Source organism: Amblyomma americanum, chromosome 1 (assembly GCF_052857255.1).
Source record: "Amblyomma americanum isolate KBUSLIRL-KWMA chromosome 1, ASM5285725v1, whole genome shotgun sequence".
Classification (NCBI taxonomy): domain Eukaryota; kingdom Metazoa; phylum Arthropoda; class Arachnida; order Ixodida; family Ixodidae; genus Amblyomma; species Amblyomma americanum.
The window spans coordinates 353,722,599-353,744,878 of NC_135497.1; the positions used below are offsets into that span (position 1 = coordinate 353,722,599).

The following is a 22,280-nucleotide window of genomic DNA, read 5'->3' on the forward strand; positions in this document are numbered from 1 at the left end:
CATGTGGAGGGCGATTCAGCCCGGATTACAATTGCACACTGTGAAAATGCAACAGCATGCATGCAGCTTTTAGCAATATGAGGCAGCTATACAGTTCTATATTCGTATTGATTATTATTTGCAGAAGTAAAGATTCACAGTGAGACTGAAATATGTACAGTATATAGACAAAATTTTGTGGGATGCAGATTTGAGAAAAAAAAATTATTTCTGCATTGTCTCAATATGCAGTCTGCTGGTATTTTTGCAAATGGAGCACGCATGTGCCCTCATGATCCAATGATTTTGATTGCCTTGCTTCGCCTAAAGAAATATTTTTCTGCAAACCCACATCATGCAAACTTCTCTCCATATATGACTCTACATGTATGTGTTGACATGCATGAACAGCACTCACTACCAGTGTAAGTGCTGCTAAAATGTACAGCTGAGCAAAGTACTTTAAATATCTTTAATTCATATATGTAGCCACTCAATTTTTCAGCACTTTCAGCATGTCGCCAAGGGATCTATTTATGCTGCGACGCTTCTATCACTGACGGCTCGTGCACCCAGTCGCTCATTACAAGTTGTAGGCCTCAGCGCCTTCCACAACTTCAGTTGCTTATGAGTAATGAAGCTTTTTCCTAATATTCAGAATTAGTGGATGTCTGAAGCAACCCCGCATGGCCACAAGTCAATGTCCTGGATGCAGCTGCTTGCCCGCAGTGCGAAAGGGTCCAGCTGTTTGTTTTCGCCTCATAACGCTGCCTATCATATTTGGATAGAGTCGCTGTGTAATCTCCAGGAACCAAAGCCATTCTCTTTGCAAACAGTTAGGCTACTTGAGCACGTCACTTACAAGTAGGGTTTCGACATTTCAGATAAAACCAAAATAAACCGATAAAAGTATGCCGATCTCAGTTTTCGAAAAACGTCAGTATTCTCGGCATGCAAGGCACAGATAGCTGGCTGTTGAATGCGAGTTACACTCTGCCAAAGCTGAAATTAAGTAAGCAGGAAGCCAGGGGCATGATGCAACAATGACGTTGATCCCTTTCTCCTTGCCCATGGGGGACGAAATTTCCTCAATGCGTTCTGCATAGCAGTGGGTTTGAGACCCCTGCTAGAAGTGAAGGGAGGACAGGAACATAGAATATTTGTTTGTTAGTGGTATCTGACATTGTGCGCTTGTTGTCACAATATGATTTATGGTTTATCAGGGTTTAACATCCCAAAGCGACTCAGGCTATGAGAGACGCCGTAGTGAAGGGCTACGGAAATTTCGACCACCTGGGTTCTTTAACGTGCACTGACATCGCACAGCACACGGGCCTCTAGAATTTCGCCTCCATCGAAATTCGACCGCCGCGGCCGGGATCGAACCCGCGTCTTTCGGGCCAGCAGCCGAGCACCATAACCACTCAGCCGACGCGGCGGCTTGTGTTGTCACAATACGTGCAGTGCGCCCTCCCTGATGTGTTAGCTTGTCCACTCACGCATGTTATATCTATGAGTATCGTAAGTAATCATGGCTGATCAACACTGCACATTTGTTGATCACGTGTTTCTTCTTATGTCTCTGTAGTAGACGAGTACGATAGGCTGACTCAGCAACGTGCGCAGACGGGTGGGAATGACTACCGGAAAGTTGAAGCCGCGCAAGACCTGCAAGCAACGCTCTACCCCGATAGCGACTTGTGATGAAGTGACAAAAGCGGTGTCATCATGAATGCTAGCGACAGTCTGTGGCGGGTTTTCTCCAGAAAAAGCCCTGCCCGACGAAATTGCGAGGGCAAACAGCCTAGCATTTCCTGGTTTCTCCAGTTCTTGTCACGCCCGCCTGCATTCGCGAGGGGTACCCTCAAAGGCAGCTGTAACGCATGCACTAGCGTCACGCGCGCTGCGATAGTTTATAATTTTGCACACCTCCTACAAGCGTAGCAACGCGACTGCTTTCCGAATTTCTTAGTGTGGACAAAAATACTGTTGTCACTTACCAGCCAGTTCTTCTATATCGCCAGGATAATAATCTTCATCACCGCCATCCGGAGCGTCTTTGTCCCGCCAGTAGACCAACTTGTTTTTCGCCAAGTCCTTTGTAGATTTAGGGCAATAATCTTTAATTAGGCTGACTGGCACGACGGCCTTTTCACCGTCTTTATACAGCACGTATGCGAGCAACGGCTCCATAATAAAAAATATTTTCGTAGGCTAACAAAGCAGCGCAGCTAGGGACTCCAAAAATTGCACCTAATACCTAACACAGCTACGATGGCTAGAAGCTTTGGATACTTTTGGCTTGTTATGGCCATGCTTTGAAAAGGCAATTTTTTCTAGCGCGCACGCGGAGCATATTTTAATGAATACTTATAAACTTTACAGTTCTTTTTTGGGTAGAACAAAGCCGACTGCAGGTACCCAGTGGACTTCAAATTGCTACAGTGTTTTGCACAGCGCATTTCGCGGTTGTATCCGGAGGGCGAAAGTCAAGACAATCATGACTTCAAGAGTGAAGACCGGTCAAGACCGATAGAGCAGTGGTCACTTTGTTGTCACCTTTTGCTGCTATTTTGTTCAATTTCTCCCATTAAAGTTTGGTATTTTTTGCCTGTCTGTTTCATTTAGTTTTTGTTAGACTACTATGGATGGGGATGTGACCAAGAAACGACGGAAGCGTTATTTCTACAAAGACGAACCGTTTGTTGTCCCGAAGACCACACTTTACAGGAAGCAGCAAGAAGTGCGGCTTCGCGCTCAGCATTGTGCCTCATCGACGTCAGCTGCCTCAGCTGCCAACGACGGAAATGTCAACGGCGGAGGCGTTGTGGGCGATTTGCTGAATCTTTCAAGTGGCGAGCAACCAGCAGCAGAACAAGCGGCGCAGCCAGCCTCGCCTACTTTGAGTGCCCACGATGAGCAGGCAGGCGGCAGCTCGTATGCCGATGACGAAGATTTGTTCCGAACAGACGACTTTGACCGGCTTGGCGAAACACCCGAAGACAGCAGTTCTATGTCGGGAGAAACCGAAAACGACGACGGCGAACGCGATTTTCTGGCATCGGACTTTGTCGAGCTTGAGGCAGCAATACTTCCGGGCTCCACAACGACAAAGGCAGCCGCGATAATAATGATAATGGCGTTTGTCGTCACTCATGGCCTCACTTGGGAGGCCCTGAATGATCTGCTGCGCCTCATAGATGGTCTGTTTGGCTTTAAAGGTGATGTACTTCCTCGGTCAAAGTTTGTGTTCCGAAAGCTTTGGTCGTCGCGCAAGGAAAGGCTGGTGAAGCGGTTTTTTTATTGTGACACCTGTGGCAGTGTGCTTGTGTCAGTGCCCGGAATGTCATCAATGAGGTGCCCGGACTGCGAGGTTAGCACGGAACTTTGTGTTCTAAAAGCTCGGGGACATTTTTTCATCATTTTAGGTATGAAAGAACAGATGAAATGTTTGCTTGCAAAATCAAAGGCTGCATTGTTTGAAAGACTTGTGAACTTAAAGGCAGTCATTCAGCAAGGAGGAGCCGCACTGTTGCAGGACATCACAAGTGGATCTATGGCCGAGGAGTTGAGGAAGAGCGGCAAAATTGGCTCGATGGATCTTACCATCACTATCAACACAGAAGGAAGCCCCGTATTCAAGTCATCGTCATCATCTGTGTGGCCAATCCAGTTTTTGATTAACGAGCTGCCACCTTGCGACAGGCTAAAGAACTGCTTGATAGGTGGGCTGTGGTTCGGCCAGCACCCGTACATGAGAACCTTCTTAACCAAATTTGTTGAAGAGATCAATCATTTTGGCAAGATCACTTGGAAGGCAGGTCATACAGTGCTGTCATCAGGGCTGTACGCACTGTGCTGCTGCGTGGATGCGCCAGCCCGAGCATCTGTGATCAACATGGTCCAGTTTAATGGTCTCTTCGGCTGCCCTTGGTGCTACAATTGTGCCGAGTTTCACGAAGGTATGGTTGATCAAATTTGTCATTGCATCTGGCTGAACACTTGTGCATGTATGTTAACTTAGTGGATATGCTTAATAATTTCATATCTTAATTTTGAACAGCTTGTATTATGCGCTGAAATGCATTTAGGGTGTTCTGTCTGAGCTAGCTATGACCAAAAAATGGATAAGTTGAAGCGGTGTTCAAATACTGCTAAGGAAAAACGTTGCATTTGCAGCGGTCAGTTTGTATCAAAGTTGTCAGTGCACTTTATGAAAGCTCTGGCTGCTGCAAAATTTGCCATTAGAAACATGTGATATAGATGATGTGCCACACTTATCCGTGGCAGCAGATATGAGGTGGAAAGTATTGAAGGCGGGCCTAAAATTCCCCATCTAGACACATCATGCGAATGTCACGTGAGAGACTTATACCCAGCAAGAGTACTGTCATAAGCAAAAGTAAGGGCTTTCAGTCTCCATTCCAAACCAAGCTGCACTGTATACATGTGGGTGCTACCTGACGAAGTGCTCCTAGTGTCAAGATTGGCACACTGCGACGTTTTCAACAATATGAGCGTTTCGTCAGGCAGTGCCAGCATGCAGCGTGGAATATGGTTCGCACCATGGACAGTTGGATCGATTACTTTTGCTCATAATAGTTTAGTGCATAAAACATATGCAGGCATTGCTTAATTCCTGTAGATTCTGCTTTCTGCAGGCAAATAATCGAGCATGCACACTATTTCTCTCCTTTCAACAGGGGCCCAAAGGTACATGAGTGTTACAGTCGGTGAGGAGCGGACCCCAGGGGAGATGTCGAAAGACATGGAGTTTGCGGAGATCAAAGATGCTGTGAATGGGCTTAAAGGGCAGTCACCACTGAATCACCTGAAACACTTTAACATTGTGTTTGGCCACACAGTGGAGTATATGCATTGTGTGCACATTGGGGTCACGAAATGCCTTACTGACCAGTGGTTTGATTCAGCAAACTCTCAGCAACCGTTCTACATTGGTAAGTAGCGGAGAAAGTAAAAAGGCTACACTTCTACACATCAAAGCACTAAGTAACCTTAAAAATTTTTCTATTACTCTGTACTACATTGCTGAAGGGTACATTGACCTAAATTAAGCATAGGAAAAAAGAGATAACAAAGGTTGTTGCTGGCTGGTACTCCTTAACCCTTTCCGTCATACCTCGGGCATCACCCGACAGTGGAGAAGTGTGCGTGTGGTTGGTATAGTCCGGCATGGCTCGGCACAGGGCTTTAAATAAATGTTTATAACCAAGTCATGATGTGGCACTCCCTTTCATTGCGAGGAGCTGGAAAGACCAAAAGAATGCTGACCATTGCAGGAGTCAGTGGGGAAGCTATACCTGACCAGAAAGGGTTAATTAACTGTTGCCGTTTAGTTCAGCTGCTGACATGATGGAGCTTAGCTTTGATGTTCAAGTTGCAGTGCTCATTCAGCTGGCTCCTCAAACAAGGTGTGGTCCTATGTCCTGCTATCAAAATTAGACATGAAAAATAACTAACTTACGAAAAAGCACTAAGGGACTTATGAGCATGAGGAGGTTCATAGTTTCACAAACATAAGAAAGAACAGTCTGCCATGCTTGAGTGCTCAGAAAGTTGGGAAAGCTGCATTTGTGCAGCTCGAAAAAAGGAACCTGGATATGATTTGCATGACAGCCACGCAGTGCCACTGAACGCCAGTAGGGGCTCATATTATTTGCATTGGTTGTAAGCAATCACCAACAGCTTGCAGAATGCAATTTTGGCAAAAATTTCAATTTCTTAGCATCTTCTTTATATCACTTGAAGTTTAACGCTGCACCTTCTAATTTAAACATTTCAGGCTGCATGCAAAAACAGCAGTGCAATTAATTTCTCTATCTGATATTGCATTCCATAAACATCAAAATTGGCTTTTGAGGAAAGGCAATGGCGCAGAAACTATGGGAGTGAAAGAAAGGAAGAAAGAGGGCTCCTAGTGTAGGGCTGGGGAATAATTTCGACCACCTGGGGATCTTTAACGTGCACTGATGTCGCACAACACACGGGCGCGTTTTTGCATTTCACCTCCATCGATGCGAAACGTGGCCGCCGTGGTTGGATTCGAACATGGGAACTCCGGCTCAGTAGCCGAGCACTCTAACCACTGAGACACCACGGCGGGTCTCCATAAACTTATGACAGTGGATCCAGAAAAAAATCATTTATAGAGCTTGAATTATGAGTCAAAACAAAGTGGTGTCATAATTTTCACCTTGGAATTGTGAGCTGTGCGACATAACATCTTGGTATGTTGTGCCATGCTGGAACGTAACCTAATCCAAAGCCTTTCACGTTGGTTCACTTACGTTCTAATTCTGCATCCCAGCAGCCAGTGCCATCTTCTCAGCCAGTTTGTGTGAATTTGTCTGCAGCATGTGAAGACAAACGCAGAGATTGTTTGTTCTGTTACCCCTCTCAATGTTTTTTATGCAACGCAAGTGCCTGTCGTCATTTCAATGCCCTTTTTTTTACAAGATGTCCTGCTGCTATGTTGAGATTTAATGCTTAAAAGGGCCCACAAAATTTGTGCATGCAGCTTCAGCTGCTATGGTTAGAAAGGTGCTTTTTAGACTAGAACAGTAAACAGTGATAAGCCATTGCCCTTGTTACGTGCACACCAGCGCCAAGTGCACAACATTTTTATTTGTGCAGGGCGCCCCGTAACCATGGCCAAAGTGGACAGAAGGCTGCTGGCAATAAAGCCACCTCATTCATTCACCCGTCTGCCACGTTCGCTCAAGGACAAGTGCCACTGGAAAGCCAGCGAATGGCGGCATTGGTTGCTTTTTTATGCCCTGCCCTGCTGCTTGGGCATACTACCTCAGCGCTACCTGAACCACTTTGCATTGCTGGTTGAAGCCATATTCACCCTACTGCTGGAAGAGCTGACATTGCAGCAAATAAATCATGCAGATGAGGCCCAGCTGTATAATGCAGTATTAGAAGCTAGGCACCAAAAGTACTTATTGGTAGTTCAGGGAAAAAATGTGGCATCTCAAAGCAAGGAGAGCCTTGTGCTTATGGTCGGCAGGTGTTTGTCATGAACAGTTTATTGTGGTTTGTAGTATTTGTGCTGCTTCTGATTCTTTTATTATTTGCTCTATAGATTGTGTCATTCTTGAATATTTCACTAAAGTGTTGCCAGTGCAGGATGTACTAATGTAGTCTGATATAGCTTAAGGACGAACCTGCAAATGAGACTTGATTCAAATTCATGACGACTTGACTGGAAAGGACTCTGCGGTCACTGCATGAAGCGCATGGCAATGTCAACTAGGGATATGCGAGAGAAAACTGCCTACATATCATTGAAGTTATCATCTGATAACGACTGATGGTGGTGATATCTACATTTAATTTTGTGATGTTTTCTAGTTCATAAGATTTCCCATTGCATTTTTATTAGGCTGCTTTAATCTATACAGGCCTACTTCATTTGTCACTCAGTGTCCCTTTAAAAGTTGAGTGTTTGCATGTTGTTGCCCACTTGAGGTGTACTGAAAGCTTAATTAAATAGTCTCGTTGCTAAAAAAAAGTGCATTTTTGTTAGCCATTGAGAGCTACAGCCTCTAGTCTTGTGTGTGCTGTGCTTAGTGGTGGTCTTTCTCTAAGAGTTGATGTGGCAGCACTCTGCAGCTGCTCAGTTTTTTTTAGCAGCATTCAGGATTGTCTATCTTAGGGTGCCTCAATGACTTGCGCTGCTTTCAGCGTGCAGTCAGTCCAGTCTATTGACCACGATACTCTACATTTCAATTACTTTTCTGACAATCAGGATTAGTAGTTTCCAGCTGCAGTTGCATATTCTCTAAAGAATGCCATTTAGACAGCTTGTTGTTCACCATGAGAGGTTCCCCTCTCTCTCTGTGTTCTCCTCTCTGTTCATTGTTCTATGGCCATCCATCATTCGTTCACATTCTGCGGACACATTCTGTACACACATTCTGTCCTCGCCAAGCATGAGCCAAGTAATGCTATGCTTAAAAGGACGTTTAGAAGCTCATGGTTTCATGAGCGCCGCATAGCAGTGGGCTCAATCCTTTTTTTTTCCAAAGTTATCTCATGTTTGTTTTTATTATTAAATACTGTGTTTCTGTTTCAAGCCTGACTCGGCCGTATGAGCTTGCATTTCCTGTAGTATGTTCCCACAGTGTTCAACATCCCTTCTCTGGTTATCAGCTTATTCTAGAAAGTACTTATCAGTTGTCTTCTTGTGGTTCACGTAATTACTTTCTTTATCTGATATTACTAATGGAACGCACCTAAATTACACGTTACATTTTTGGTATCACTAGATATTTTTACAGTGAGATGTTGGTACTATCTTGGTGCAGGCCGCCTACTAGAGGACTTCGTGTCACGGATGCCAGCACTGTATGGAGCGCGGCTGATGACATTCAACGTCCACCAGCTTCTCTACCTGGCGAAGGCTGCTAAGAACTTCGGGCCACTGTGGGCACATTCGGCATTTGTTTTTGAAACCGGGAATGGTAGGGTGCTTAGAGCAATAACATCAGCAAATGGGGCACCTGACCAGGTCATTGAAAGAATGAATATGCTGCAGCAAGTGGATTTGGCTATGGCACTTTGCACTGTTCAGGAGCAAGCCAGAAATTTCATATGCACAATGCTGGGACACCCACTCACTCTGAATGCCACACGTGTGGGTAACTCTTATATGTTTGGAGCTTGTGACCCATTTCCCGTGCTTTCAACAGAAGAAAGAAACAGCCTTATGTTGAGCTTTGGATCCGTTCCTTCTCTTGAGGAGCATTTTCGGTTTAGTTTCCGCTCCACTGTGCTGCACAGCACAAGGTATGAGAGGGCAAAGAAGAGCAACAGTACAGCTATTTGCACAACAGAGAATGATTTCTTTGTTATAAACCGCATTTTTCAGGTTACCGAAAATGAAACCAGAGAATGCATTTTGTTGTGTACTAGGGTTGTTTGCATGGAAAGCCAGCACAAGCTACCTCCGCACATCATGGAATGCTTTCGATCTCTTTCAGGTGTTATTACTGTATTGAAACTGAAAGATATCCATGCGCCATGTGTGTTGAATGAATTTGCGGAAGAAGAGGGGCTGTACATTTGCAAGCTGCCAAACTTCATTGAGCGTGATTAAAGGCACAGTAATGAAGAATCTGAACTCGTCTGTTTACTACGGGAACTTTGTCTACACATTCCGGGCATTGTTAAAAACTTCGAATTATTGTCCTGTGCGGCCGATTGCCCTAATTAAATTGGATTAAACGTCCTGGCTCCCACCTTCTTTTTTTCTTAACTCAACACGGCAGGTAGGAGGAGTCAACCAAAGAGTCGGGCAGTCCCATGGCGGCTTGCCGCTCTGTCATTGGCGGAGTGACACGTAAATCAAAGAGTCCACATGCATTTTTATTTCTATGGCCATAACCTGCGCCTGTATTGTCTGTGACTGAAGTTGTTTATTCACAGAAACTTAAAAATAAGCGAAAGTGAAGCCGCCACTGGGCTGGCTAAAGGCACTCCACACGTTGGTTGACTCCGCTTACCTACTGCGTTGAGTTCAAGCAAAAGGCGGGAGCCGGGATGTTTAATCAGGTATAATTAGGGCAATCAGCCACACAGGACAATAATTCGAAGTTTCCAAGAACGCCCGGATTGTGTAGATTGAGTTCCCACAGTAAAAATAGAAGTTCAGATTCCTCTTTAGTGCACCTTTAACAACACACGGTGAAAATTTAATGTAAACTGTACAGCATGGTCGAACGTTCCAAAGCAATACCTGGGCTATGAGAGGTGCTGTACAGTGTAATCCACTTATAATGATACCAGATATAACGATATATCGCTTATAACGATCAAATCCTTTATATTTCTCAATTCTCCCATTGCCACTATAAGAAAATAAACCGTATATAACGATAGAGTTATTGGTGAAATAGCAGATACAATGATAGGATGATAGGATTCTAGCCACCCAGATGGTATTTACAGTCAAACTTTGTCTGAAAGCTTGATAAAAAACAAAATCCTTTGAAGTGAACGAGGTAAAAACTCTCCGAACGGACCGGCATGGCGAAATCCGTGGGGGAGCGTTGCCTACGGCCTTGAGAACCAAGCACTATCGTTGACACAATAGCTGGAGGGAGGAGCTTGCTTGGCCGCTGCCGCGCAACATTGACTAAAAAATTAGTTTCCGCCCAATGTGGTTGAGAATTGACTTCTTTTTAAGTGTTACCTTTGCTTGCACGTTCCCCGTTTTGCGCTGTCTGCATCACAGTCCTTGGCAGTGCACCAAGATGCTCTATGATGATTATGCCGATAACATTGCTGCCTGTTTATCTTTTGACGGGAGCTCCGGAGGGGGTGGGGTGGCTCGCTCGGCTAACTTGTCAGAGTGCCAAGACGCTGTGCGCCCTTACATTTATGGGGTAATGCCTACATGCATGGGGGAATACATGGATGTGTGTTTTTTGCCAGTCCAGATAAAACGTTAATCGGTTATAACCATCAAATTTTCTGTTTTTCTAAATGTCGTTATAAGTGGATTGCATTGGAGTAAAGGGCACCAGAATTATTCAGACAGCATAGTTTTCTTAAACACGTGCTGACAACGCACAGCACACCGCTTTTTGCACTCCACCTTCATTGGAATACGGCTGCTGCTATCAGATGACCAGGGGATCAGTAGCTGAATGCCACACTGAACCACTGTGGTAGATTGACTATTACAGTGGAGAGGACTCGCCAAAAGATAAAGATTTTATTATTTAGGAATGACTAAACATATTCGAGATGCTTCTATCACTAGGGAATTTTCTAAGCGAACTGTGCAGCAAGTAAACTGCTTATGTGGGTGTGCTATTATGAAGGTACGGCATTAATTTCGCAGCTCTGGTGTCCTGAAATATATGCAAAGTTGTTCATTTTACTGCCGCTGGGACTGAACTTTGAGTCTCATGCTGAGTAGCAGAATATCACTCCCACCGAGGCTGTGCAACGTGTAATGCAAAATGTACCCTAGTACACAGCTGGGGAGGGGACACTCTTTGTTTCATTTTGATCTCAATCTGTGCCAGTTTGAGTGAGGAGGAACTATAGCACGGCTATCTTTCTCACTTCATCCCAGGAGAGAGTACAAAGTGTGAGAAATTGCAGGGGGGGGGGGGGTGCACAATGCACACATATTAGAGTTGGTGTTGAAATGTGTAATGTTAAGTTTTCAAATGACTTAATTGAAATGTTACACAGGTCCACATTTCCACTACAAGAGCTCTGGAAGCCTTGCAAGTGAGCCTAAATTTGAGAGTTCATTGCTGTAGAAAACCTGAAGGACCTGTGGTGCATTACGCAACTTATTGTATGCGACGCTGTGGACAAGGCAGGGGGCGTTCTTAACGTCCCTATTACAAAAGAGCTGAGGACTGCTGTATCATCTGCCTGGCAGCAGTATGCTGCATATCTGGAAGCAGTAAAAAAGAAGCCATGTGATGATGTCAGGGTATCAAAGAGGCGCTGCATCGACGAAGAGATCGATGCATTAAAAAAAAAGACACTCCAGGCAACAATAGCTGACCTCCAGGCTTCAGTGGATACGTATGCTGAAAAGGCAGAATTAAGCAGCTAACGATCTGAAGTACGTGGTCAGATCAAATAGTCTGAGGAAGGCTGCACGAAGCAAGACTGAGGAACTGTGTAGCATCAGCCAGAAGATTCAGGAAAAGCGGCAGGTGCTCCCCTGAATTTGCTATTTGCAGTTTTGCAGAATGGATTGCTGTTCGACATATTGGTGCAATGCCCTGCAGGGTGTTTTTCAAGGACGGAACATATATTATGTAGGTTTAGTACAATACAAGCTGTTCCTTGAAATGTTTTTTTTTCTCGACTTTGTTCAGTAAAATTGGTACCTGGTATTTCAAACTGCCGCATGTAGCATTGTGTTGAGTCCTTCAAAATACTCCAACTAGGCCTTGAAATTCCTTAAATATCCTTGAATTTGCCCATTTTGAATCTGTACGAACATTGTGAACTGTTTTGCATTTTTCAAGAGCAGTTTTACTGCATTGGTATTGTGACCTGAATTTAACCTTTCCTTGGGTACATGTTTTTAGGTGACATGCCAGAATTTGTTTCATGCTTCATTTAATGGTCAGTACATTGCAACGTTCTTGTTTGATGGTGACAGTGGGCGGTCAAAGAAAAAAATTGTCTGTGAGCTAAGGGGCAGGCACATACATACGCTTTGAAGAACTTAACTCATACCAGCAAGTGCGCTGTGCAGTCATTGATGAGCAGAATTCCTTGAGCTCTCAGCTGTGCTAAATTTAGATGCAGCAACTTTCGAGACAACTAGTTTGTATCCTACTGCATCAAGAAAGGCTGTAGGCAGTGGCAGAAATTTTGCTATAAGGCTTGCTGCTCAGAGAATGACACGCGAAATAGTGATCACTTCCAAGCCATTTCTATCACACGTGTTGCAGAAGAAGGTGGTGCACAATTTACCGAAGACTTGAAATGGCGTACATCTGTGCTGCAGTCCTGTATTGTAGTTCTGTTTTCATTTCGTGGTTACTTTTCATAGCAGCTACATTAAATCAAATTTTCCTCACTTTTTGTGTTATTCAGTAAATAATTTGTTGCAGAAGTGTGATATATATGTATTTAAAAAATACATGTGATTACCTTTTCTTCCCTTATTCTTATTATCAAGTATCTAAAATGTTACCTCAATTTCACTCAGTAACAAGAAATGACCTATGCGTTCTGCCGGATCAGAGATGAATGTCTGTTTTGTAAATATATGTATATATATATATATACATGTAATATACATGTACCATAACATATATGTGATGATGATGATATGTATCTATTGTAAATATATGTACAGTCCAGCCCACATATAACGAACTTGATTGTCACGTTGCATTTGTTCGTTGTATCCAAAGTTCGTACTAAGTGGACCACCTATAATACGGGAAAAGAGAGCAAGCGAGACGAAAGTTCACTTTATTTTTGAAAAAAGTCCGTGATGCATGTCTGCTTCTTAAAAGCTGATCGCATCACTGCCGTTTCTAATTTTTCCAGCGCGGTAATATGTTCATCGCCAAGGCCTCTGCTGCACACGACTTCCTTAAGCGACGCGATGTAACCGATCGCGGTTGAAGCGTTCACAGCAACCGGCGGTAGAGCAGCATCCTCGTCATCGTCCTCGTCGGTCTCTGGGCAGTCAGGAAGGGCTCGCACTTCACGCACAACAGCTTCGTCAGTGCATGGCTCCGCAATGTCGGCGTCGTCATCAGAAGAAACGAAATCGTCCCAGGCAACGTCAGGTCCGGCCAGCTGCGTGTCAACGACGCGTTGCCACAAGTCCTCGTGCGACCGGCCTTCCGGTGGGTGATTTATGGCGTCCTCGGTGCTTGGGCCCATAAAACTCGCCTTGCGGAAGCAATTTTCTATGCACTCCGCGGTGAGTTCCATCCACGCCGCTTTCAACATGTCCACGGCGGCAAGCAAGCTGATGCGAACTGGCATGGCAGCATTAATCGCGATCAACAAGCGTTGGATGGCGCGCCACCGGTAGCACACCTTGAACGCATGAATGATGCCCATATCCAGCGGCTGAATTTCGCAGGTTGCATTGGGAAGCAAGAATAGCACTGTCACCGCACTCAAGGAAGGCTGCACACATGGTGCGCCGCAGAGTTATCCAGCACGAGCAGGACCTTCCTGTTTATTCGTGCCATGTCGCGGTCGAACTCGACAAGCCACTTGGCAAATAAGTCACGACTCATCCAGGCTTTTGTATTGTTCCTGTAGCGTACGGGCACGTAGCTTCCAAAGCATCGCGGCTTACGTGACTTGCCAATGACAAAAGGCAGCCGCCGGTCACTGCCGTCCATAATGACACACAGAAGAACGGTTATGCGCAACTTGCTGTTCTTCCCTCCTGCGCACTTGTCGCCTTTTAAGGCATGCGTTTTAGATGGCAACATCTGATGAAACAACGCAGTCTCGTCGGCATTGTAAACGTCCCGTGGAGCATAGCTCGTGACTGTTGGGAGGTTGTCGGAAAGCCACGCATCGACGTCCTCGTTGTTCACAGACGCGGCCTCGCCGATGACCGCCTTGAAAACAATTCCGTGGCGAGCCTTAAACCGGTGGAGCCATCCATTGCTTGGGCTGAAACCAGGAATGTCCAAAAGGAAGGCGAAGTCTTTAGCCTTGGAGAGCATCAGCGGTCCACTGATCGGAATGTTGCGAGACCGCGCGTCAGCGAACCACTTCAGCAGTGCGTCCTCAACGTCCGCGTAGGTCGCCTTCCGAAGGCGCTTTCTAGTCGTCGGGTCGGCATTCACGGTAGCACCAAGAATCTTTTCCTTGCCCTTAGCAATGGTTGAAATGGTCGATTTCGACAGTCCGTACTTCTTGACCAGTTCGCAGTTTTTTGCACCTTGAGCAAGTTCATTAACAATGGCCACCTTCATTGCGATGTCGACAGCTTTCCTTTTAGCACCTGAAGAGGTCGGCGTACAGTCCTCCATCGCACCAGGTGCAAGTCAAGCCCTTGGGCTCGCGCGCTGAGGCCGCCTTCAACTCCCCGATCTGGGAAAGGCACGGATGCGGCAACGATGTCAATGCAGTGCCATCGCACAGAAAGAATCGACGGTGCAATGCCCTCAGCGCGGGGTGGCAACGGAGCAACAAATGGAGAACCGGTTTGAGCCGGTAGAGCAGACGCCTGACTTTTCGGATTGGCCGACGCAGATCACGTGGATGCATCACAGCGACGCGGGCGGCGCCACTTTCTCTTTCGTCACCGCGCGCGCGCTCTTTTTCGTTTTCATTTTTCAACGCGCGCTTTTTCTTTTTTTTAATTTATATTTTACCCGCAAAGGAGCGCCGGGGGACGCTTTGTGCGCTCTGTGTTCGCGTCGTGTCAGGGGAACACTAAGTGCGCGAAATTCGCTTGCCGCGGGTTCGCAGTCCAGCGAAACCGCACCAGCCGGCTCGGTCAACTACAGGGGCCCGACAGCTTCGCGTTCGCTCTAACCGAGTGTTGAGGCCACAACAGTTCGTTCTATGTGAGACACTGTGCCATTGCCCCAATATATATTTTGACGGTAGCACCGCCCTTGTTCGTACTAAGCGAGCGTTCGTTATATCTGCGGCTGTTATAAGAGGGCTGAACTACATTTACTTTCTTTGGCGCGCATTTCCTTGAGCACTGCATGGTCGGCTCGGCTACTTATGATTTTCAGCAGTTTTATTTGCAGCTCGTAAACCGCATTGTAAACATGAGAAATATTGGTTTTGACGTGCATATATCAGTTGTATTCAATAAACCGATCTTTATGTGTATGAGTATACATTGCAAGTATATGCTTCATTTGTGTTACTTAATTGTGGTTTATGGGGTGTTTAATGGGCCATATATGAGGGATGCCATAGTGAAGGCCTCCGGAAATTTTGACCACCTGGGATTCTTTAACATGCACTGACATATAGCACAGTGCACGAGCCTCTAGCATTTTGCCTTCATCGAAATGCAACCGCCGCAGCTGGGATCAAACCCGCGTCTTTCGGGTCAGCAGTCAAGCGCCTTAACCACTGCACCACAGCGGCGGGTATAAAATTAAATTGATTATATCTGGTACTAATATACTGCCATTGGAGGCTGTGGTCATTGTGCATACCTGGTCGTATGCCTTTTGCGGGAATTGCAAGCTTCGATTGTGTTCTCAACCCACTTCCACACTGTCCGTGAGTTTCCATACATAATTGACGGACTCCGCTTCGAGATTTTATGGATTCCTGTGGTCCACAAAGTCTCTCCATAACACCCATCCATAAAACTCCATCACCCGTAAAGTCATTGTCCACATGTGTCCGAAAGCACACCATGCACTCCGCAAAATCCATAACTTTCCACAAACAGTTTTGTGGAAAAATATGTGGACTCCATAAGTCCATACAGCATCCATACAAATTTTTGTGGAAATATGTGGAATCCATAAGTTTTCCACAAGGCTTCTTACGGAAATTTTCGGCAGGGATACGTCGAATTATAAGTGTTTTTCCTAGAAACACCTAAAAAACAATTAACCTACAATAAATTTCACGCAGCTGTGCTGACCATGCACATCACCGTGGCGCAGCTCGTCGACGGACAGTGCCGAGTGGTCCTGCACCTGTACAGCACCATGCAACACCAGAACAGCTACGCGCCGACTGCTGCCTGGCCTGTCATGAAGAGCCGAAAGACTGCGGCTGGAAGTTCAGGTGTAGCTCGGGAGGTGCTTTCGCGGACCCCAGCGTCGGCGTCGCAGGTCCGGATGACGAGGGCACGACGAGCTGCGCAAACGAAGAGAGCTCTTGAGCATCAGCTGGCTAACGTGGACTAACTGACGCACTGGACAGGGGTCTCTTCATTTTGCGTATACGACAGTATACATGCGTCGAAATGCTATCTTGCGAGCTGAAATACTCGGCGACTTGGTGACTGCTGATAGGGGTTTTATTCGTTCCCTTCGTTGTTTATGTTGAGGTTATATGCATGGCATTCCTGCAATCAATCCAGGGCATGTTTTAGAGAAATGACAAGTGAACGCGGTGTGTGCGAATAGTTCTTTCAAATTATAATCGAATATGAATCATATAGGTATTCAAATAGAATACGAATGAAATCTTTCACGAATGTCCGGTACTTGCGTGAAAACTCGTGCGAAACCAATTATTATGTGTCAAAGCGAAGCGCTAGCGGTGGCGCTGCCGTACCGCGCTGTAACTTTAGAGTTTTATAAATATACCTGTCAAAGTACGCAGCACTCATCTCTACAAAGGAGTACGTGTCATGAAGTCAGCGTAATAGATATGTGACCATCACCGTCCTGTGTATGAAAAAATTCAACTTGCTACTGTTTACGGCAGGGAATAAACTAATGCCACATCTCATTGCATGACAATGACGAGAACGACGTGTTAGTCATGGATTGCATGGACCTAAGGCAGGGCTTACAAACTCTGCCCGCGTCATGCCGCATCGCCCAAACTTCGAGGCCATATATGAATTGACACGAACGAAGGCCACCTGAAGAGACCGCGTCGAGAAGCCGAAACTTCCCACCCCGAGCATATCGACTGCGGCAGCATGCTGTGCGGCGTCGGAGTGCACCCTGTTGTGGAAACAATCCACGTCCAGCCTTCACCGAATTTAGCGCCAGTTATTCGACAAGTATTCAAAACTTGAAAACATACTTGATTGATTTCGAGTATTTTTCTGATTGCACTATTTGATTCGTTCAGCGGATCGAGCAGGAACATATGCAAACGGCGGATGCAAACATTTCAGCAGATGCTTACTTCTTTTTCTTTTGAGTTAGCAGAAATTACAGCCTGATCCACATCCGAAACGAAGCCACGACATTCAAACGAGACCTAATGTGAAGAGTATCGCATCACCCCGTGGCGGCACAGTCGTTAGCCTCGCGACGCCTTTGTATACCTCTCCTTCTTTCCTAGATTAGTGAGGCCAGAATCATACCGCTCACATCGATACATCATACATACTCACGCATCAAACTGTTCAAGTTCAATAAAGCATCTCAAAAATCGAATTAATGTGGTTGAATTACCTAATAGAACATTAGCCTAATCATAATTACCTATACATACATGAGTGCATGTCCTTGTAACACCACATCAAGTCAAAGACCACAACGCATTCATCAGGTCCACCTCTATCCCGATTAAACCGCCGAGCGTTTGCGGCCTGGTAGGCATAACCTGCTCGTCTCGCATTCCAAGCTAGGTCGTGGTTCAAATCCCACCTTATTCATATCAATTCATTTTTCCCCGAAGTTACTTTACTTTGCATACATAAACGTGCTTCAGACGTTTGCGACCAATAAGATCACGCTAGCAACAATTGAACTCGTTCACAGCCTGCAGGTTCCGCGTGCAGACGGAGCAGCGTAAATTTTATACGGAAGAAAGAGTGTGATTGCACTGCCGTGTTCGAATTATCCGTGGGAGGTAATATTGCTGCGGCGTCACAACTCCGTCCATTAAGCCTTTCTCGACCGCGGCAACGACGGCGTCGCTTTTTCTGTGACATGGCAGCTTCAACGCTGGCGCATTAATGAAGACGCCCCAGCCAACCCGTGCCGATGCATTCCAAAATGAATGCTAGTGCAGCCTGATGAAGCCATCCTGATGTCGAGGATGGCGCACCGGCTGGCGTCGATCACGAGCACAGAGATGCAGCGAGCGGGCTGCGTGGATCTTGACAACAGGAGTGCTTCGTCAGGTGGCGCCCGTAAGCAGTTTGGCGTGGATTGGCGCGCGTTGGACAGGGGTCTCTTCATTTTGCGTATACGACAATATATATGCCTCAACATGCCATCTTGCGAGCTGAAATACTCGGCGACTTGGTGACTGCTGATAGTGGTTTAATTCGTTCCCTCCGTTGTTTATGTTGACGCTTATGTATGGCATTCCTGCAATCAATCAAGGTGTTGATAGTCAGCACCCGTGTCATGCCCCTTCTCTCCTTCATCGTATTTCTGGGCTGCTTCTTCATTATGCATCAGAATCAACTCCTCCAGCTGAACAATCTGGTGTAATTAATTCTTTGCGTTTTATTTCTGGAGCTTAAACATTGTAAATGGTTGGGTTGAGAAGTGTTCATTCGATACACCTGTCGTTCATGTGCCGGGCCTTGTTTTGGGACATTGTATGAAGATATTTTTATCCCATTCGATCCCGCCTCGTTTTAAGAAGTACAACATTTTTCAAACGGTAGGTATTGCTTCTACCAAAACGTAGAGCGTTTATTTTTGTCTAAATATCTGGTTATAAAGCAGTGTTACGTGACTCTTTTCTTGCAAACGACGCCATTTTTTCTGGTCCCTCACCTTTTGTATGTGCAACCTTTCTGCGAATGTTTTTTTCGATAGCTAGAGCTAAAACTTCGAGAAAGACACCGGCGAGATGCAACGCAGCAGCTCTTGGCAGTTCTCGTTTGCTGTGTGGGGATCTGCTCTGCAGTCCTCTGTGTAGACTTTCCCGCTACGCACCGTGCAGCAGCAGCCTCGCCTCGGGGAGGAGCACGCTCCCTTGTTAGTTACCTTAACTAACGAGGGACTGCGCCAGCCTCGGATCGTAAGAGCCTGCTCGCACGCGGAAAGGGCAGAAGGTGGTTCGGCTAGGATCGTCGGCTCGAGCGGACGTGTCGCTCGCGGCTCCGCTCTTCGCCAGCGGGTGAGGAAGCGACGGGAAGACTGGCTCCCGTATATCGTCCCATCCGGCCTCGGAGTATATCCCTTGCCCTAGCGCAGGCGATCATTCCCGCGGAACCTTGCTAGTGAGTCGGACGACCTCGATTCATAAGCGTATCTTGTTGCTAGCAGGCGTTACAGTTGCTGTAGCAATAAATGCCTCTTTGTGTCATCCAGAGTGTCGTTTCTTTGTTCCCTCGGAGCAAGGCCCGCCGTGGTCCGCGTGCGTTCGCAGCGCACGCGACCACCGGGTGGGGTCCGGGCGGCTTTGAACTGTGTCCGCCGCGATTAAGTGCGAAGAACGTATTTATCTCTCCCCAAAAAACCCTACATCTGGCGCCCAACGTGGGGCCTGGTCTGTGAAGTTTGCATTACTGTTGGTTCGGTTCGAAGAACGCTCTTTCTCCCGACATGGAAACTGCTAAATCTAGAGTGAATTTTGAGCGCTACGCCCTGCGGCATGCTTTTATGAGAGCGAGGTGAATCGCGCTGCAGTATGTTTGAAGTTTTCAACATGCTCAGCTCGTTTTTCATCAAGTTTCCCTGGAATTTCTTCGGAAGAATCACTTGGTCCACATCGAGGAAGCGCGAGGCCTAGTGCCCGCGGAGTTGCTGAGCCCGGAGCGAGTGAGTACGGAAGCCGCGTGGGTGGTCCGAGTTTCTGTATATATTTTCTCTGCTGTCTCTTTTTTCAACTCTGGGAGTAGCGGCTCTGGGAACCGGGTGGCCTGGGGCCGCGGGTGCCACTACGAGCTCGTTTGTATTTAAGCTCGGCACCGGGCGCCTCGACACCGTCCGATAGGGTGGGCGCCGACCGCTCAGAAGCTGCGTTGTGCAGTGAGTAGGACTACCCCACAAGCTGACGACTTCTCGCGGCTGCGCGCTCGTAATCCGTTTCGGGTCTTTGTTGTGGTCGCGGCAGTTGTCAGTGGTAGTCACGCCTAATGCTTTTCGGAGCTGCTTGCACCACGTCAGAAGAGGAACGACCACCGGACCGTGGTGTTGAGAGGGGGCACACTTTGCTGCCCGCCCGTTTTTTGTAACCTCGCACGAACTGAGCAGTCTCGTTCAACTCAAGAAAGGGCTTTGTTCACTCGAACTTTGCGTTTGCACAGTCTCCCGACACGTTTTGCTAGCGAGTTAGGCAGTGTGCCACAAGGGCCTTGCGGATACCATTTCAACTCCCGTAACCTACGTTAAAGGCACGCCGAGAGCGTTTCGGTAAGTTTGCAGATCCGGTGGAGCCACCCCGGCTTGCAGTGCGGTGCACATCGTCTCGTTGCCACGTGCGGCGACGGAGTGGCCTGTATCCTGTTCGCCGCATCCATCCGGGGCAGCTGTGGCGAGACCAGTCAGCAGTCATCTCCGGCTGCTGCTGCCCTGGCGACTACTGCAGAATCCTGGCCTGCAGTTTTCCCACCGGCCTTCTATTCGCGGGCCTGCGGATACGTTAGTCCGCGGGCCATACCACTTGTCCCAGCGGAGACCTTCACGCCGCCTTCGGAACACCGCGGAAGTCTGCGTGGACACTGATAGCGTGACCTCCGAGGCAAAACTGCCTCAACTGCATGAAGACCAAGAGACTCCTCCATATCATGTCCTTTCAGGCGCGTGGGTCTGTTTTAGGTTGAGGGGAGGATGTGGGGATCTGCCCTGCAGTCCCCTGTGTAGACTTTCCAGCGATACAGCAGCAGCCTCGCCTCGAGGAGGAGCACATTCTCTTGTTACCATAACTAACGAGAGAGGGCGAGTGCATCGCAGCGCGAGAGCCTGCTCGCACGCGGGAGTGGGCAGAAGACGGTTCGGCTGGGATCGTCGGCGCGAGCAGATGTGTCGGTCGCGGCTCCTCTCTTCGCCAGCGGGGCGAGGAAGCGGTGGGAACACTGGCTCCTGTATCTCGTCCCGCCCAGCCTCGGAGCATATCCCTTGCCCTAGCGCGTGCGAACATTCGCTCGGAACCTTGCTGGTGAGTCGGACGAGCTCGATTCGTTAACGTATCTTGTTGCTAGCTGGCGTTATTGTTGCCGTAGCAATAAATACCTGTTTGTGTCAGGCAGAGCGTCGTTCCTTTGTTCCCTCAGAGCAAGGCTCGCCGTGGTCGGCGTGCTTTCTGTAGCGTACGCGACCACCGGGTGGGGTCCGGGCGGCTTTGAACTACGTCAGTCGCGATTAAGTGCGAATAACGTATTTATCCCTCCCCAATCAACCCCACAGCTGTCACAATTAATATAGAGGAAGAAGATCCCACAGAATGCCCAGAGCACTAACCAGGTCTCGGAGAGTGGCCGGTGTCGGGAGTCGGATGGCACGCACGCGGGCACTTTGGCCCACGCCAGAGCTTGTTCCCGGTCCCGTTGCGACGCCAATGCCAGGTCGCGAGTGCGGCTGCGTGCCAGCGCCACGAGTGGCCGAGCCCGCGCTGTAGCTCTCTTCTGCCGAAGCACAGCTCGTTGTTCGGCCGACCGGTCCACGACGGCTTGCTCCGAGGACACGCCCTATAAAGTAGGTTGGAATGTTGAAGGTGAAAGGTGAAGGTGAAAGAACAATTATATTACACAAGAAATACATTTCAAAAAGGCCCCATGGTGCAAGACCGCAGGTGGGACCTCGCATTCTATTATATGACCCCTTGCCCCTCACGTTGGTCAGACCCTACACACCACTCTCCAGTTGCCTGCATGAAGCGCCGTCAACAACGACCAGTCCTAAAATTAAATAAATATAAAATATCCCAATACATAAACGTTGTCTGTTTCATTACCTCCAGTTTGTCAAATTGATTTCATTTTTGTAACCACTCCCCTCTGTAATGACGTACTGGCCCTGAGGGTATAATAAATTTTCTTTATTTCGACAAAACTAAATACAACGTTTTGTATTGGACCCCTGTGGCTGTGCCAGAGGTGTTTTGCAACTATTTCAATCTTCGTCTGCATACCGGTGCAGTGACTTGAAACCGCGTATCAGCGATTATGTTGCAGTTTTCTTATGCCTCACAGGACCTAAACCACCTGTCACGTCAAAGACCTTGCTTACTTATTG

At 47.2% G+C, this 22,280-nt stretch overlaps 1 protein-coding gene across 1 annotated transcript; it reads left to right on the plus strand.

Annotated features, from left to right (window-relative positions):
• The first annotated feature begins 2,623 nt into the window (after positions 1-2,623).
• LOC144121692 (uncharacterized) lies at positions 2,624-6,360 on the plus strand. The gene is made up of 3 exons (XM_077655045.1): positions 2,624-3,941; positions 4,683-4,937; positions 6,308-6,360. The coding sequence occupies exons 1-3, from the start codon at positions 2,624-2,626 to the stop codon at positions 6,358-6,360; spliced, it is 1,626 nt and encodes a 541-aa protein (XP_077511171.1).
• The last annotated feature ends 15,920 nt before the right edge of the window (positions 6,361-22,280 follow it).